The 18,909-nt window shown below is 47.0% G+C and overlaps 1 protein-coding gene across 1 annotated transcript in view; it reads right to left on the bottom strand.

The window, feature by feature from the left end:
• Positions 1-18,162, bottom strand: part of LOC138280279 (CD5 antigen-like) — a 527,257-nt gene extending 509,095 nt beyond the window's left edge. The window contains exon 1 of the mRNA XM_069219469.1: positions 17,849-18,162. Coding sequence (XP_069075570.1) covers positions 17,849-17,978 — 130 coding nt within the window. The 5' untranslated portion in view covers positions 17,979-18,162. The remainder of the gene's footprint in view (positions 1-17,848) is intronic.
• Between the last annotated feature and the right edge of the window lie 747 nt (positions 18,163-18,909).

Here is an 18,909-nt window from a genome sequence, read left to right as displayed (position 1 = left end):
GAGTGGTTACTCCCCTTTCCTTTGTCCAGTTTTGCGCCAGAGCAGGGCTGGGGGATCCCTGAACCGGTGTAGACTGGCTTATGCAGAGATGGGCACCATCTGTGCCCATCAAAGCATTTCCAGAGGCTGGGGGAGGCTACTCCTCCCCAGCCCTGACACCTTTTTCCAAAGGGAGAGGGTGTAACACCCTCTCTTTGAGGAAGTCCTTTGTTCTGCCTTCCTGGGCCAAGCCTGGCTGGACCCCAGGAGGGCAGAAACCTGTCTGAGGGGTTGGCAGCAGCAGCAGCTGCAGTGAAACCCCGGGAAAGATAGTTTGGCAGTACCCGGGTCTGAGCTAGAGACTCGGGGGATCATGGAATTGTCTCCCCAATGCCAGAATGGCATTGGGGTGACAATTCCATGATCTTAGACATGTTACATGGCCATGTTCGGAGTTACCATTGTGACGCTACACATATGTTGTGACATATGTATAGTGCACACGTGTAATGGTGTCCCCGCACTCACAAAGTCCGGGGAATTTGCCCTGAACAATGTGGGAGCACCTTGGCTAGTGCCAAGGTGCCCACACACTAAGTAACTTAGCACCCAACCTTTACCAGGTAAAGGTTAGACATATAGGTGACTTATAAGTTACTTAAGTGCAGTGGTAAATGGCTGTGAAATAACGTGGACGTTATTTCACTCAGGCTGCACTGGCAGGCCTGTGTAAGAATTGTCAGATCTCCCTATGGGTTGCACAAGAAATGCTGCAGCCCATAGGGGTCTCCTGGAACCCCAATACCCTGGGTACCTCAGTACCATATACTAGGGAATTATAAGGGTGTTCCAGTATGCCAATGTAAATTGGTGAAATTGGTCACTAGCCTATTAGTGACAATTTGGAAAGAAATGAGAGAGCATAACCACTGAGGTTCTGGATAGCAGAGCCTCAGTGAGACAGTTAGTCATAACACAGGTAACACATACAGGGCACACTTATGAGCACTGGGGCCTTGGCTGGCAGGGTCCCAGTGACACATACAACTAAAACAACATATATACAGTGAAATATGGGGGTAACATGCCAGGCAAGATGGTACTTTCCTACAATTGTCCAGTTAGATTTTTTCAAATAATATGAGACAAATATGACAAACCATTGTGTAGCCGTTTCTGTGATCATTACTATTAAGTGACCATACTTCCTTTTGACTTGTGATTTGATAGAATTAATTGAAGTTGGCTGGCTTTCTAAGGACAAATTATGAAAGGTGATATATAAATATTGGGATGCTAAATTGATATGAGTTTTATCACAAGATGGGAAGTGGCATTGCCTATAGTAAACATCTACATTAGATATTGATGAACGTGCAATGATATGATTTACAATTTTTAAATAAAATTAGGTACAGTGGATAAAGCAATATAGTATGGGCAGGGTTTGATTGATCATAATATAGCCAACTACAGCATTAATCATTAACCTTTTTGGATTCTGCATTCGTATTTTTTGGTCCTCTGTCACAACATTCAATTAAATCATAAGCGTTGTTTATTTCGCTCAGACATGCATAAGATAATGCACGTTTAATATGGAACGTTATATAGAGTCTGGAAACCCTGATGAGGGTTGAACAATAAATAACAATGAGCCAAACCAGGATATTGAAAAGTAAGTGAGTTAAAAAAATAACAAGGTTGGTTCATGTGCTATATTTTGATTTTTAGTAAAATGTGGGATATTGTATACATTTTGGACATTATCTTACAGAGTTGGATTCTATTGGATTTGGAATTTGGAGTTCATTATGAATAAAATATAAGGTATGCTTTTTCTACCTTATAGGACATTATGGTTATTTCTCAACTCTGATTCTCTACTTTTACACATCAATATTAACAAAGCATGTTCTTTGTTACAAGGGATCACTGAGGGTCTACTCTTTTCTGTAATTGTTTTTTGAACTTATGGGTGTTAGATTGTTTCTTCATTTAAGTCTTTCTCACATATGTCTGGTACTGTGATTTTGAACATAAGATACATTATAGGGCACTGGAGTACAAGGTGATGTTGATAGTTGTTAATCTATTAAACACTAGTTGATCTTAATAACTATTTATGAACCAGTGGGCATATGTAATAGGTGACAGAATATTTTTTGCTTTTTTCAGTATTGATATCTTATAAGCCTTGATAAAGTCCTGAAATAGGACGAAACACATCGTACAGGCTGAAATTTACTTCCATTGGTTGAGGATTTATAAAGAGTGAACATCTAGGCTCCACGGCCAAACAGAATTTTATATGAATGAACATGGCACAACATCGTAGAGGATGAAACTTTCTTCCATTGGTTGAGGATTTATAAAGACTGAACATCTGGGCTCCACGGCCAAATGGAATTTTATATGAATGGACATTAATCCTTTCGCAGTTTCAAAGGGGTAAATATACTGCTTTTTTAATATACAGAAATATATTATTATTAAAGATGTGAACGATCAAGAGAATGTTGACACCCATTTGTTTTTGTATTTAACTCTTCATGGGTCTTTTTCTCTCTCATCATACTTTGACTTAATCAATTCTCCCAGATGGACCCAATGATTAATATAATAATATGATTCAAAAAAGAGTTTTTGAGTGCTCCACTATTTTTTGTTTTTGTTATTAACTGGTTCTTTGATTCCAGCTCACACATGGAGGCAACAGATGTGTTATAGTGTATTGAGCACAATTAAGTGATATATTAGGTTTTGAAGTAATTATAGGGATGTGCTACTATTTTGAAGTCATTGTTGCCATGTTATTACTGTCAACTAGATGCTGGTGCAACTCTGTAAAGCAAATACTGAGCATATGCTTTCTCAGGATCAAATTGTACAAAACCATGTAATCATTTACCGTACTGCCCCGCACCCAACCATTCACTGCCTTACTAGAAGAATCAAAACAATCTTCCCAGGTTTGGTTGGGGAGCTTGATGCTGTCCCTAAATCTTTGGCGATACTTTTCAGGGGTCAAAATGGCTTTCATAGGGTCATAATTGTCCTGGTCCCCAACCTCTAGTGTAAGAAGTGTGTCCCTCCCAAGTATTGACATGTGTTTCCACAAGCCCGTCCCCCATTGCTCTTCAGGAACCCCATGTGCCCTTAGTGCAATTTCATATGCAGCAAACCACTTATCAATGTCATATCCCACTACATAACTTGGCACCAAATCCTTGGGTATACAAACGTTCTTGTCTCCAGCAGGTCCAGTATGTGTGCTGCCAACATCACTGCTGGACTCAGACCGCCTAGATTTGGACTCCAGCTCTTTCAGACTCAGTTCATGAGCCAAGATTAGTTTCTTTTCTGCCAAGGCCCTCTCAGCCTCAGCTCTCCTCTCCTCTGCCTCTATTTCAATCTTGCCAACTGTAGTTGAAATTCTCTCTCCTCCCTCCTTTCCTCTGTGGTCAGGCTGTGACTTGAGACACTGCTCCCTGGTTTGGCAGGGGGCACAAATTCAGGGTTTTCACCCCCACTACTGTTGGCAAATCCTCGCTCTCCCAGCTCAACATTCTCTTGTGAACGGGCTTCTGCCCAGGCCCTCAGTGCCTGTTGGTGCTCCTTCTTCTTGGAGGCTCCCAGGGTAGGTACTCCCATTCCCTTGAAGAACCCTTTCAGCTGGTTGACAGTGTATGCCTCCAGCTTGGCTTGGTCAAACTATCCAGCCAGAGACAGGTTGTATAGGATACTGAATAAAGAATGTCAAGCAGGGAAATTGCAGCAAAAAGCATCGATCCGGTAGGTGATGCATTGAATTTTCCATCGCAAGGCAGGCACTGAGTCGAATTTCCACTCTGGAAGTCGGGCTGCGTCGTTCTGGTTCAGCTCTGTGGTGATTTCTCGGTTGCAAGGCAGGCAGTGCGTCGCTTCAGGCAGGCCGTGTGTCGATTTTCAATGCACAATGAGTTTCCTCAAGGGATGAAGTCTTCTTGGCCCTGAGACTTCAGAAAACAGGAGGCAAGCTTAATCCAAGCCCTTGGAGAGCACTTCTCAGAAACGTCAGAGACTAGCAGGGCAGCAGGGCAACAACAGGGCAGCAGTCCTTATCAGCAAATCAGTCCTGATGAGTCATTTGGGCAGCCAGGCAGTTCCTCTTGACAAGGTGCAGGTGTAGGTCCTGAAGTGTCTGAGTTGGTGGGGTCAGAGACCCAGTTTATATACCCAAAAATGCCTTTGAAGTGAGGGAGGCTTCAAAGAGTGTTTTTTGAAGTGAACAAGTTCCCCTTTCAGTACAATTCTTTCTACCAGGGTCCCAGTAGGGGGTTTGGCAGTCCATTGTGTGAGGGCAGGCCACTGGACTTTGAAATGTGTCGGCCATCCACCCTTCCGGCCCAGAAAGACCCATTCAATATGCAGATGAGTGCAGGTGTGACTGAGTGTACTGTGTCTGTGGTTGTCTGGGTGAAATGCACAAGGGAGATGTCAACCAGACCAGCCCAGACATGGATTGGAGACAGGCTGTAAGGCACAGCTAGTTTTAAAGTGCAGAGAAAAGCCCACTTTCTAAAAGTGGCAATTCTAAATTATTAGTAATATAAAATCCAACCTCGCTAATGTAGGAAAGTAGGCCTTTTCTAGACTGTCCCCTGTTTGTCAGTGTGTTTTACTGTTTGTCAGTGTGTTTGACTGTGTTCACTGAGATCCTGCTAACATGATCCCAGTGATTATGCTCTCTCTCCCCAAACTCTGTCTTTCACTCCACATTTGGCATACTGGTGCCCCTTTGTAAGTCCCTAGTATATGGTACCTAGGTACTCAGGGCATTGGGGTACCGGGGGATCCCTATGGGCTGCAGCAAATCTTTTGCCACCCATAGAGAGCCCATGCAAAATGTTTGCAGGACTGCCATTGCAGCCTGCATGAAAAGGTGCAAGCACCCTTTCACTGCCATTTTTCACTGCACCAGTCACCTACAAGTCACCCCTATGGCAGGCCTTCCAGGCCAGAGGACAGGGTGCAAAGTACCTGTGTGTGAGTGTGAGAAGGTAGCCTCTTTCTAGCCTTGTTACCCCCACTTTTGGCCTGTTTGTGAGTGTATGTCAGGGTGTTTTGTCACTGTTTTCACTGTCTCACTGGGATCCTGATAGCCAGGCCTCAGTGCTCATAGTGAAAACACTACGTTTTCAGTATGTTTGTTATGTGTCACTGGGATCCTGCTGGTCAGGACCCCAGTGCTCATAGGTTTGTGGCCTATATGTATGTGTCACTGGGACCCTGTCACACAGGGCCCCAGTGCTCATAGGTGTGCATGTATATGTTCCCTGTGTGGTGCCTAACTGTCTCACTGAGGCTCTGCTAACCAGAACCTCAGTGGTTATGCTCTCTCATTACTTTCAAATTGTCACTAACAGGCTAGTGACCAATTTTACCAATTTACATTGGCTTACTGGAACACCCTTATAATTCCCTAGTATATGGTACTGAGGTACCCAGGGTATTGGGGTTCCAGGAGATCCCTATGGGCTGCATCATTTCTTGTGCCACCCATAGGGAGCTCTGACAATTCTTACACAGGCCTGCCACTGCAGCCTGAGTGAAATAACGTCCACGTTATTTCACAGCCATTTTACACTGCACTTAAGTAACTTATAAGTCACCTATATGTCTAACCTTTACCTGGTAAAGGTTGGGTGCAAAGTTACTTAGTGTGAGGGCACCCTGGCACTAGCCAAGGTGCCCCCACATTGTTCAGAGCCAATTCCCTGAACTTTGTGAGTGCGGGGACACCATTACACGCGTGCACTACATATAGGTCACTACCTATATGTAGCTTCACAATGGTAACTCCGAATATGGCCATGTAACATGTCTATGATCATGGAATTGCCCCCTCTATGCCATCCTGGCATTGTTGGTACAATTCCATGATCCCAGTGGTCTGTAGCACAGACCCTGGTACTGCCAAACTGCCCTTCTTGGGGTTTCACTGCAGCTGCTGCTGCTGCCAACCCCTCAGACAGGCAGCTGCCCTCCTGGGGTCCAGCCAGGCCTGGCCCAGGATGGCAGAACAAAGAACTTCCTCTGAGAGAGGGTGTGACACCCTCTCCCTTTGGAAAATGGTGTGAAGGCAGGGGAGGAGTAGCCTCCCCCAGCCTCTGGAAATGCTTTGTTGGGCACGGAGGTGCCCAATTCTGCATAAGCCAGTCTACACCGGTTCAGGGACCCCTTAGCCCCTGCTCTGGCGCGAAACTGGACAAAGGAAAGGGGAGTGACCACTCCCCTGACCTGCACCTCCCCTGGGAGGTGTCCAGAGCTCCTCCAGTGTGCTCCAGACCTCTGCCATCTTGGAAACAGAGGTGCTGCTGGCACACTGGACTGCTCTGAGTGGCCAGTGCCACCAGGTGATGTCAGAGACTCCTGCTGATAGGCTCCTTCAGGTGTTAGTAGCCTTTCCTCTCTCCTAGGTAGCCAAACCCTCTTTTCTGGCTATTTAGGGTCTCTGTCTCTGGGGAAACTTTAGATAACGAATGCATGAGCTCAGCCGAGTTCCTCTGCATCTCCCTCTTCACCTTCTGATAAGGAATCGACCCCTGACCGCGCTGGAAGCCTGCAAACCTGCAACATAGTAGCAAAGACGACTACTGCAACTCTGTAACGCTGATCCTGCCGCCTTCTCGACTGTTTTCCTGCTTGTGCATGCTGTGGGGGTAGTCTGCCTCCTCTCTGCACCAGAAGCTCCGAAGAAATCTCCCGTGGGTCGACGGAATCTTCCCCCTGCAACCGCAGGCACCAAAAAGCTGCATTACCGGTCCCTTGGGTCTCCTCTCAGCACGACGAGCGAGGTCCCTCGAATCCAGCGACACCGTCCAAGTGACCCCCACAGTCCAGTGACTCTTCAGCCCGAGTTTGGTGGAGGTAAGTCCTTGCCTCACCTCGCTGGGCTGCATTGCTGGGAACCGCGACTTTGCAAGCTTCTCCGGCCCCTGTGCACTTCCGGCGGAAATCCTGTGTGCACAGCCAAGCCTGGGTCCACGGCACTCTAACCTGCATTGCACGACTTTCTAAGTTGGTCTCCGGCGACGTGGGACTCCTTTGTGCAACTTCGGCGAGCACTGTTTCACGCATCCTCGTAGTGCTTGTTTCTGGCACTTCTCCGGGTGCTACCTGCTTCAGTGAGGGCTCTTTGTCTTGCTCGACGTCCCCTCTCTCTGCAGGTCCAATTTGCGACCTCCTGGTCCCTCCTGGGCCCCAGCAGTGTCCAAAAACGCCAAACGCACGATTTGCGTGTAGCAAGGCTTGTTGGCGTCCATCCGGCGGGAAAACACTTCTGCACGACTCTCCAAGGCGTGGGGGATCCATCCTCCAAAGGGGAAGTCTCTAGCCCTTGTCGTTCCTGCAGTATTCACAGTTCTTCAGCCTAGTAAGAGCTTCTTTGCACCAACCGCTGGCATTTCTTGGGCATCTGCCCATCTCCGAGCTGCTTGTGACTTTTGGACTTGGTCCCCTTGTTCCACAGGTACCCTCAGTCAGGAATCCATCGTTGTTGCATTGCTGATTTGTGTTTTCCTTGCATTTTCCCTCTAACACGACTATTTTGTCCTTAGGGGAACTTTAGTGCACTTTGCACTCACTTTTCAGGGTCTTGGGGAGGGTTATTTTTCTAACTCTCACTATTTTCTAATAGTCCCAGCGACCCTCTACAAGGTCACATAGGTTTGGGGTCCATTCGTGGTTCGCATTCCACTTTTGGAGTATATGGTTTGTGTTGCCCCTATCCCTATGTTTCCCCATTGCATCCTATTGTAACTATACATTGTTTGCACTGTTTTCTAAGACTATACTGCATATTTTTGCTATTGTGTATATATATCTTGTGTATATTTCCTATCCTCTCACTGAGGGTACACTCTAAGATACTTTGGCATATTGTCATAAAAATAAAGTACCTTTATTTTTAGTATAACTGTGTATTGTGTTTTCTTATGATATTGTGCATATGACACTAAGTGGTACTGTAGTAGCTTCACACGTCTCCTAGTTCAGCCTAAGCTGCTCTGCTAAGCTACCATTATCTATCAGCCTAAGCTGCTAGACACCCTATACACTAATAAGGGATAACTGGGCCTGGTACAAGGTGCAAGTACCCCTTGGTACTCACTACAAGCCAGTCCAGCCTCCTACATTGGTTGTGCAGCGGTGGGATAAGTGCTTTGAGACTACTTACCACTCTTGTCATTGTACTTTTCATAAGAGAAAAATATACAAAACAAGGTCAGTGTATATACACATAGCCAAAAAGTTTTGCATTTCCTCTTTTCACTCTTTTCTAAGTGCTGAAAAGTACTTCTAAACTTTCAAAAAGTTCTTAAAAGTTTAAAAAGTTTTTTCTGTCTTTCCAAAAAGTTCTGAAAACATTTTTCTCTTTGTCTATCACTTTAACTCTCTCTAAAAATGTCTGGCACAGGCCAAAATGTTGAACTGTCCAAACTTGCATATGATCACCTTAGCTGGAAAGGAGCAAGGAGTCTCTGCATAGAGAGAGGTTTGAGTGTAGGGAAGAATCCTTCTTTAGAGCTGTTAATTAATATGCTTAGAGTACAGGATAAGGCCATAAGTGCCCAATCTGTAGAAAAAGTAGCTAATGGTTCTCAATCTGATCCAGGGACTCCCCCAGGAAAAGGTTCAGGAAAGAAACTTCTCAGCCTGCCCATTACTAGACAGTCTAGCATAGTTGGTACAGAGGTTGAATCACACCATACTAATGGTGTGCTCTCACATTATACTGGTAGCCAAGCTGTTAGGGTGCCCTCTGTAAGGGACAGGTCTCCTTCTGTTCATTCCCATCATACCTCTGTATCTGGAAATGTCCCTCCCACCCACCCTGATGACAGATTGTTAGAAAGGGAGCTCAATAGATTGAGAGTGGAACAAACCAGACTGAAGCTCAAGAAGCAACAGCTGGATTTGGATAGACAGTCTTTAGAAATAGAGAGGGAAAGACAGAAGTTGGGTTTAGAAACCCATGGTGGCAGCAGCAGTATTCCCCATAGTCATCCTGCAAAAGAGCATGATTCCAGGAATCTGCACAAGATAGTTCCCCCTTATAAGGAGGGGGATGACATTAACAAGTGGTTTGCTGCACTTGAGAGGGCCTGTGCTGTACAGGATGTCCCTCAAAAGCAGTGGGCTGCTATCCTATGGCTATCATTTAGTGGAAAAGGTAGGGATAGGCTCCTTACTGTGAAAGAAAATGATGCCAATAATTTTACAGTTCTTAAGAATGCACTCCTGGATGGTTATGGCTTAACCACTGAACAGTACAGGATAAAGTTCAGAGAGACCAAAAAGGAGTCTTCACAAGACTGGGTTGATTTCATTGACCAGGCAGTGAAGGCCTTGGAGGGGTGGTTACATGGCAGTAAAGTTACTGATTATGAAAGCCTGTATAACACAATCCTGAGAGAGCATATACTTAATAATTGTGTGTCTGATTTGTTGCACCAGTACCTGGTAGACTCTGATCTGACCTCTCCCCAAGAATTGGGAAAGAAGGCAGACAAATGGGTCAGAACAAGGGTGAACAGAAAAGTTCATACAGGGGGTGACAAAGATGGCAATAAGAAGAAAGATGGTGAAAAATCTCAAGATAAGCATGGGGATAAGGGTAAAACCAAAGATCTCACTTCAAATCTTAAACACTCTTCAGAGGGTGGGGATAAAACAAATTCTTCCTCTTCTTCCCAACCTGCACACATTAAAAAGCCTTGGTGCTTTGTGTGTAAAAACAGAGGCCATAGGCCAGGGGATAAGTCCTGTCCAGGTAAACCCCCTGAGCCTACCACCACTAATACATCAAGCTCTAGTGCCCCTAGCAGTAGTGGTACTAGTGGTGGGACTGCTGGCAACAGTCAAGCAAAGGGTGTAGTTGGGTTCACTTATGGGTCCATAGTGAAAACTGATGTCATCAGTCCCAAGACAGTTTCTGTCACACCTAGTGGCATTGGCCTTGCCACACTGGCTGCTTGTCCCCTTACAATGGATAAGTACAGGCAGACAGTTTCAATAAATGGTGTTGAGGCCTTGGCCTACAGGGACACAGGTGCCAGTTTCACTTTGGTGACTGAAAACCTAGTGCCTCCTGAACAACACATCATTGGACAACAGTATAAGATTATTGATGTCCATAACTCCACTAAGTTTCTTCCCTTAGCTATAATTCAGTTTAGTTGGGGTGGAGTTACTGGCCCTAAGCAGGTGGTGGTATCACCTAGCTTACCTGTAGACTGTCTCTTAGGTAATGACCTAGAGGCCTCAGGTTGGGCTGATGTAGAGTTTTATGCCCATGCAGCCATGCTGGGCATCCCTGAGGAATTGTTCCCTCTCATTTCAAGTGAAATGAAAAAGCAAAGGAGAGAAGGCCTGAAAACTCAGGATCCCTCTCCATCAACAGGTAAAAAGGGTATCACAGTATCCCCTAACCACCCTACCATTCAGGATACTATTCCTGTGGTGGGAGAAACCTCTCCTGGGGTGGCACCTGTTCCAAGGGAATCATCAGCTGGCAAAGCTGGACTCCCTGAGGTGGAAGTACCTCTCTGTGGGATAACTAACATTGGTGAGAAAAAGAGCACCATTTTAGTTAACATGGAGCATCCCTCCAACCCTCCCAGAGAAACTTTAGTGCAGAAACTCTGCACTGCCTCACAACACTTAGGACAGCATCCCTGCCCTAGTGTGGAGCTGATAGGACAGCATCCCTGCCCTGCTCCAACCCAAGAGAAACAGCATCCCTGTTCTCTCTTCCAGCCATATGGACAAAGTTTTTGCCCAGCTATGGCTTTTCTGAGACAGCATCCCTGTCTGGCATTTCCATCACTACAAATAGGTTCAGTGGACAATTCCCACTGCTCTAAACTAAAACTTACTGATAGAAACTCTGAAAATACATCTTCACATTGTTGCTTAGCTAAAAAACTTCAAACAGGGTGGTTTACATCCCCACAGGGAAGTAACCATATAGTGGATGATAAAGGGAGTAACCAGTCTATTGCAGAGCTACTCTCTACTTATCACCACTTAGACAATAAAGTCTCAACTGGCCAAGGTTAGCCTTATTGTCCTTCGTTTGGGGGGGGGTTGTGTGAGAAGGTAGCCTCTTTCTAGCCTTGTTACCCCCACTTTTGGCCTGTTTGTGAGTGTATGTCAGGGTGTTTTGTCACTGTTTTCACTGTCTCACTGGGATCCTGATAGCCAGGCCTCAGTGCTCATAGTGAAAACACTATGTTTTCAGTATGTTTGTTATGTGTCACTGGGATCCTGCTGGTCAGGACCCCAGTGCTCATAGGTTTGTGGCCTATATGTATGTGTCACTGGGACCCTGTCACACAGGGCCCCAGTGCTCATAGGTGTGCATGTATATGTTCCCTGTGTGGTGCCTAACTGTCTCACTGAGGCTCTGCTAACCAGAACCTCAGTGGTTATGCTCTCTCATTACTTTCAAATTGTCACTAACAGGCTAGTGACCAATTTTACCAATTTACATTGGCTTACTGGAACACCCTTATAATTCCCTAGTATATGGTACTGAGGTACCCAGGGTATTGGGGTTCCAGGAGATCCCTATGGGCTGCAGCATTTCTTGTGCCACCCATAGGGAGCTCTGACAATTCTTACACAGGCCTGCCACTGCAGCCTGAGTGAAATAACGTCCACGTTATTTCACAGCCATTTTACACTGCACTTAAGTAACTTATTAGTCACCTATATGTCTAACCTTTACCTGGTAAAGGTTGGGTGCAAAGTTACTTAGTGTGAGGGCACCCTGGCACTAGCCAAGGTGCCCCCACATTGTTCAGAGCCAATTCCCTGAACTTTGTGAGTGCGGGGACACCATTACACGCGTGCACTACATATAGGTCACTACCTATATGTAGCTTCACAATGGTAACTCCGAATATGGCCATGTAACATGTCTATGATCATGGAATTGCCCCCTCTATGCCATCCTGGCATTGTTGGTACAATTCCATGATCCCAGTGGTCTGTAGCACAGACCCTGGTACTGCCAAACTGCCCTTCTTGGGGTTTCACTGCAGCTGCTGCTGCTGCCAACCCCTCAGACAGGCAGCTGCCCTCCTGGGGTCCAGCCAGGCCTGGCCCAGGATGGCAGAACAAAGAACTTCCTCTGAGAGAGGGTGTGACACCCTCTCCCTTTGGAAAATGGTGTGAAGGCAGGGGAGGAGTAGCCTCCCCCAGCCTCTGGAAATGCTTTGTTGGGCACGGAGGTGCCCAATTCTGCATAAGCCAGTCTACACCGGTTCAGGGACCCCTTAGCCCCTGCTCTGGCGCGAAACTGGACAAAGGAAAGGGGAGTGACCACTCCCCTGACCTGCACCTCCCCTGGGAGGTGTCCAGAGCTCCTCCAGTGTGCTCCAGACCTCTGCCATCTTGGAAACAGAGGTGCTGCTGGCACACTGGACTGCTCTGAGTGGCCAGTGCCACCAGGTGATGTCAGAGACTCCTGCTGATAGGCTCCTTCAGGTGTTAGTAGCCTTTCCTCTCTCCTAGGTAGCCAAACCCTCTTTTCTGGCTATTTAGGGTCTCTGTCTCTGGGGAAACTTTAGATAACGAATGCATGAGCTCAGCCGAGTTCCTCTGCATCTCCCTCTTCACCTTCTGATAAGGAATCGACCGCTGACCGCGCTGGAAGCCTGCAAACCTGCAACATAGTAGCAAAGACGACTACTGCAACTCTGTAACGCTGATCCTGCCGCCTTCTCGACTGTTTTCCTGCTTGTGCATGCTGTGGGGGTAGTCTGCCTCCTCTCTGCACCAGAAGCTCCGAAGAAATCTCCCGTGGGTCGACGGAATCTTCCCCCTGCAACCGCAGGCACCAAAAAGCTGCATTACCGGTCCCTTGGGTCTCCTCTCAGCACGACGAGCGAGGTCCCTCGAATCCAGCGACACCGTCCAAGTGACCCCCACAGTCCAGTGACTCTTCAGCCCGAGTTTGGTGGAGGTAAGTCCTTGCCTCACCTCGCTGGGCTGCATTGCTGGGAACCGCGACTTTGCAAGCTTCTCCGGCCCCTGTGCACTTCCGGCAGAAATCCTGTGTGCACAGCCAAGCCTGGGTCCACGGCACTCTAACCTGCATTGCACGACTTTCTAAGTTGGTCTCCGGCGACGTGGGACTCCTTTGTGCAACTTCGGCGAGCACCGTTTCACGCATCCTCGTAGTGCCTGTTTCTGGCACTTCTCCGGGTGCTACCTGCTTCAGTGAGGGCTCTTTGTCTTGCTCGACGTCCCCTCTCTCTGCAGGTCCAATTTGCGACCTCCTGGTCCCTCCTGGGCCCCAGCAGCGTCCAAAAACGCCAAACGCACGATTTGCGTGTAGCAAGGCTTGTTGGCATCCATCCGGCGGGAAAACACTTCTGCACGACTCTCCAAAGCGTGGGGGATCCATCCTCCAAAGGGGAAGTCTCTAGCCCTTGTCGTTCCTGCAGTATTCACAGTTCTTCAGCCTAGTAAGAGCTTCTTTGCACCAACCGCTGGCATTTCTTGGGCATCTGCCCATCTCCGAGCTGCTTGTGACTTTTGGACTTGGTCCCCTTGTTCCACAGGTACCCTCAGTCAGGAATCCATCGTTGTTGCATTGCTGATTTGTGTTTTCCTTGCATTTTCCCTCTAACACGACTATTTTGTCCTTAGGGGAACTTTAGTGCACTTTGCACTCACTTTTCAGGGTCTTGGGGAGGGTTATTTTTCTAACTCTCACTATTTTCTAATAGTCCCAGCGACCCTCTACAAGGTCACATAGGTTTGGGGTCCATTCGTGGTTCGCATTCCACTTTTGGAGTATATGGTTTGTGTTGCCCCTATCCCTATGTTTCCCCATTGCATCCTATTGTAACTATACATTGTTTGCACTGTTTTCTAAGACTATACTGCATATTTTTGCTATTGTGTATATATATCTTGTGTATATTTCCTATCCTCTCACTGAGGGTACACTCTAAGATACTTTGGCATATTGTCATAAAAATAAAGTACCTTTATTTTTAGTATAACTGTGTATTGTGTTTTCTTATGATATTGTGCATATGACACTAAGTGGTACTGTAGTAGCTTCACACGTCTCCTAGTTCAGCCTAAGCTGCTCTGCTAAGCTACCATTATCTATCAGCCTAAGCTGCTAGACACCCTATACACTAATAAGGGATAACTGGGCCTGGTACAAGGTGCAAGTACCCCTTGATACTCACTACAAGCCAGTCCAGCCTCCTACAGTGAGGGCACCCCTGCACTAGCAGAGGTGCCCCCATGAACTCCAGGCCCATTTTCCCAGACTTCGTGAATGCGGGGAACTCATCATTTTACGCGTGTACTGGACATAGGTCAATACCTATGTCCAGCTACATAATGGTAACTCCGAATATGGTCATGTTTGTTATCAAACATGTTGGAATCATACCCCAAAGCTTTTGCAAGCGATGGTTGTATGATCCCATGCACTCTGGGGGCTACTTAGAGGACCCCCAGTATTGCCATTTCATCCTTCAGAGGTTTTGCAGGCAGCCACAGCTGCTGCCACCTCACAGACAGGTGTCTGCCCTCCTGTTGCTTGATCAGCTGAAGCCCAGGAAGGCAGAGCAAAGGATTTCCTTTGGGAGAGGGGTGTTACACCCTCTCCCTTTGGAAATAGGTGTTTGGGAGGGGTAGACTTCCCAAGCCACTGGTAATGCTTTGAAGGGCACATTTGGTGCTTTCCTTGCATAAACCAGTCTACACCAGTTCAGGGACCGCCAGTCCTCACTCTGGTGCAAAACTGGACAAAGGAAAGAGGCGTGACCACTCCCCTGCCCATGACGACCCCAGGGGTGGTGCTCAGAGCTCCTCCAGATGGTCCCTGGGTTTTGCCATCTTGGAAACAAGGTTGGCAGGGAACTCTGGGAGCATCTGAGTGGCCGGGCCAGGCAGGTGATGTCTGAGCCCCCCCTGATAGGAGCTTACCTTGTTAGGTGACCAATCCCCCTTTCAGGGCTATTTAGAGTCTCTCTCTTGGGTGGTTTCTCAGATTCATTTTGCAAGACTCCAGCAGGATTCCTCTGCAAACTTTACTTCAGCTTCTGGCTGAAGAAACTGTATCCAGACGCTCCAGGCACCTACAAGCTGCAACAAAGAAGCCAGACTCTGCCTGCAACAATGTATCTTCGACTCCTGCCCGCAACTGGAACAATTTTCCGGTCCTGCAACCTCTGAAGACAGCCCGACTTCAATCTGCACAGGAAGGACGAAGGAATCTCCCTTGGGGTGAAGGAGTCACTACCCTACATCAGCAGGCACCATCTACAACGATGACTGGTTGCATAGATCCCCTCTCCTGATGAGCTGCGTGGATCCTGCAACATGTTGGGTAGACTGCAGTGGTCCCGACGGTCCTCAAGTCCAGCTGTCCAAGTTTGGTGGAGGTAAGTCCTTGCCTTCCCACGCAGCACAGTACTTCCGTGTCCATCGCCATTTGCAGCTGCCAAGGCTTGTTGGCATCCTTTCACCGGATCTTCAGGCATCTGGAACCTCCAGCCACCATCACTCCTTCCTGTGACGCACAGCTTCCTGAGTAGTTCTCCTGCGGCATGGGATCCCTTTTCGTAGTGCTGCACGGGCCCCTTCCTCGACTTCTGTGTCCCCGTCCTGTGGGTCTCCTGTGAGGGCTGCCTCTGCTTCTGTGGGCTCTCTGAGTTGCTGAGAGCCCCCTCTGATTCCGCCTCTTGTGTAGAGTCATCCTGGGCCTTCTTGGTCCCCGGCAGCACCACTTTCCACCAACCGCGAGTTTTGCATGCACCAAGGCTTATTGGTGGAATCCAAAGACGCAAACCCAACTGCAATCCTTCTTCCGGTGTGGGACAGCACTTACATCCTTCAGGAACTCGACTCCGTCTTCCAGGGTGCAGCAGTGACTCTTCAGCCTCACTGTTGACACTCTTCTTGCACCTTCAGCCTGGTGGGTAGGGGCTCCTGACCTTTCTGAACTCTTCTGTGCTTCTTGGACTTGGTCCTCTCTTCCACATGTCTTCTGGTCCAGGAATCTACTGTTGGTGTCTTGCAGTCTCTTTGCAATGTTCCTCTTTTCTTCTAAGTGGGTGGTTTGGGGAAACTACAGTGTGTTACTCTGTTCCTGGACGCTGGGGGGTATTGTGGTACTTACCTTTGTGCTTTTCTAATACTCCCAGCTCCCCTCTACACACTCCACTTATCTAGGTGGGGGGCCGACTTTTGAATTCCATTTTTTTAGTATATGGTTTGTGCTCCCCTAGGCCTATTATTCTCTATGGGATTTTCACTATATTGCACTGTTTTCTAACTGTTTTATGACTATTTCTGCATGCTAGTGTATATATTTTGTGTATTAGTTACCTCCTAAGGGACTATGACCTCTTTGGTATTTTTGGTATTTGTGTCACCACAATAAAGTACCTTTATTTTTGTAATACTGAGTGTTTCTTTCATGTGTGTAAGTACTAAGAGTGACTACAGTGGTATTGCATGAGCTTTGCATGTCTCCTAGATAAGCCTTGGCTGCTCATCCACAGCTACCTTGAGAGAGCCTGGCTTCTATACAGTGACTACACTACACTGATAAGGGGATACCTGGACCTGATGCAAGGTGTAGGTTCTATAGGTACCCACCACACATCAGGCCAGCTTCCTACAGCAAGTAAGCAGGAGGTTCTATTATCATTCCGGCCATACTAAATATTACCTGGTTACCCATTTCAGATCAGAATCTACCACTCAAAAAGTATCTGAGGGCAGTCCTAATGCTAGCCTATGAAAGGAGCAGGCCTCACAGTAGTGGAAACAAATTTAGGAGTTTTTCACTACCAGGACATATAAAACACATATGTTCATGTCCTGCCTTTTCTTCATGTCCTGCCTTTTATCTTAAGAAGTGCTGTGGGGGAGGTGTAATCACACTGGATGGAAATAGAAGTGTTTTGGGAGGTGGTGTAATCACACTGGATAGAAAAGTACAAAATGCTGTAAGAGGAGGTGTAATCATACAGGAGGGTAAGAGAAGAAGTGCTATAGGAGGAGGTGTATTCACCGTGGATGTAAAGAGAATAAGTGCTGTAGGAGGAAGTGTAATCAGACTGGATGGAAAGGGAAGAAGTGCTGTAGAAGGCGGTGTAATCACACTGGATGGAAGGAGAAGAAGTGCTGTAGGAGGAGGTATAATCACTGTGGATGGAAAGAGAAGTGCTGTAGGAGGAAGTGTAATTAGACTGGATGGAAAGAGAAGAAGTGCTGTAGGAGGAAGTGTAATCACACTGGCTGGAAAGGGAAGAAGTGCTGTAGGAGGAGATGTAATCACACTGGATGGAAAGAGAAGAAGTGCGGTAGGAGGAGGTGTAATCACACTGGAGGTAAAGGGAAGAAGTGCTGTAGAAAGCGGTGTAATCACACTGGATGGAAAGGGAAGAAGTTCTGTAGAAAGCGGTGTAATCACAATGGATGGAAAGGGAAGAAGTGCTGTAGGAGGAAGTGTAATCACACTGGATGGAAAGAGAAGAAGGGCGGTGGGAGGAGGTGTAATCACACTGGATGGAAAGGGAAGAAGTGCTGTAAGAAGTGGTGTAATCACACTGGAGGTAAAGGGAAGAAGTGCTGTAGAAAGCAGTGTAATCACACTGGAGGTAAAGGGAAGAAGTGCTGTAGGAAGTGGTGTAATCACACTGGATGGAGAGAGAAGAAGTGCAGTAGGAGAAAGTGTGATTGCTCTGGATGAAAGGGAAGAAGTGCTGTAGAGGAGGTTTAATCACACTGGAGGTAAAGGGAAGAAGTGCTGTAGAAGGAGGAGAGGTGTGGTCCTTACCTGTGCAGTTCACAGCTGCAAACCTCCCGTCATAACAAAAACGCTGTATTGTGGTGCTGTAGGGACACTGCCACAGGCTGCCTTCATCTCCTCTGCACTGGACATCAGAAATCGCAACTGCGTCAGTCATTGCTGCCCTGAAGGCTGAGGCTGGAGGGACTGAATAGGGAACTCCACATCCCAGCTCCTGACACACCACAGCAGCGTCCTGCAGGTCCCATTGGCTGTCACAGACTCTTTTCCATATACCAAACACCTTCACCTGTACAACCCCAGCACAGGGGGCTTTGGAGCCTGTCAGTCGAACACGAGCGTTGTAGGCTTCAAAGAAACAGAATATATTTACAGTTACTCATTAATGTTATTTATTCCCTGTTTTCATTAATATTGTTCCACTGACTGGCAAGAATAGAGGAACACAGCGACAGAGACAGGAAAAGAAAGCGGTGTTAATCGCTCTTACACAGACTTTGATTTCTCCTGAGGTCAGAGGTCAGCTCCCATCATCCTGTTCTTTATTAATAAATGCCTCTAAAGTGTTCACACCTCAATCTCGTTACATATAATTGAGTAGAAAGCACATGATGGGAAACAACCACACAACAGATTAGTCTCGCAGGATTTGTTTCATAATCCTGCACTCAGTGGGACTTCAGTGGTGACAAGTAGATTTCATTCACACACTGACTTCCCATGCATTCTTGGGCAGGCAGTGGTCTGAGGCTGGCGGATGGATATTCTGGCTTCTCTCCAAGATTGTACCTTGTCCTTGTCAGTGGTTGAAAATCTGCCACATTTACACATTTGAGTTTTATTAACGCGTCAGCAGCTATTGTTCTGGGTCAAGTTGTCCTGGGCAGAGGATTTTACCTGATTCTTCCATTTCCAATCAACCATGTTCAGTGCATCAGACAAGACGATACAAGAATTATGCAAATAAAATATCAAAATGCGCAACACAGAACATTAAATTGTAGGAATTTCTGGCACAGAACTTTTAAAAACAAAACTTAACCAATGGAATGGGATGGATATGATAACCCCATCTTGAACTTGGCCCT

This window comes from Pleurodeles waltl, unplaced genomic scaffold (assembly GCF_031143425.1).
Source record: "Pleurodeles waltl isolate 20211129_DDA unplaced genomic scaffold, aPleWal1.hap1.20221129 scaffold_71, whole genome shotgun sequence".
NCBI classification, from domain to species: domain Eukaryota; kingdom Metazoa; phylum Chordata; class Amphibia; order Caudata; family Salamandridae; genus Pleurodeles; species Pleurodeles waltl.
The sequence above is the reverse complement of the archived record's forward strand: the minus strand, read 5'-3'. Positions and strand labels throughout refer to the sequence as shown.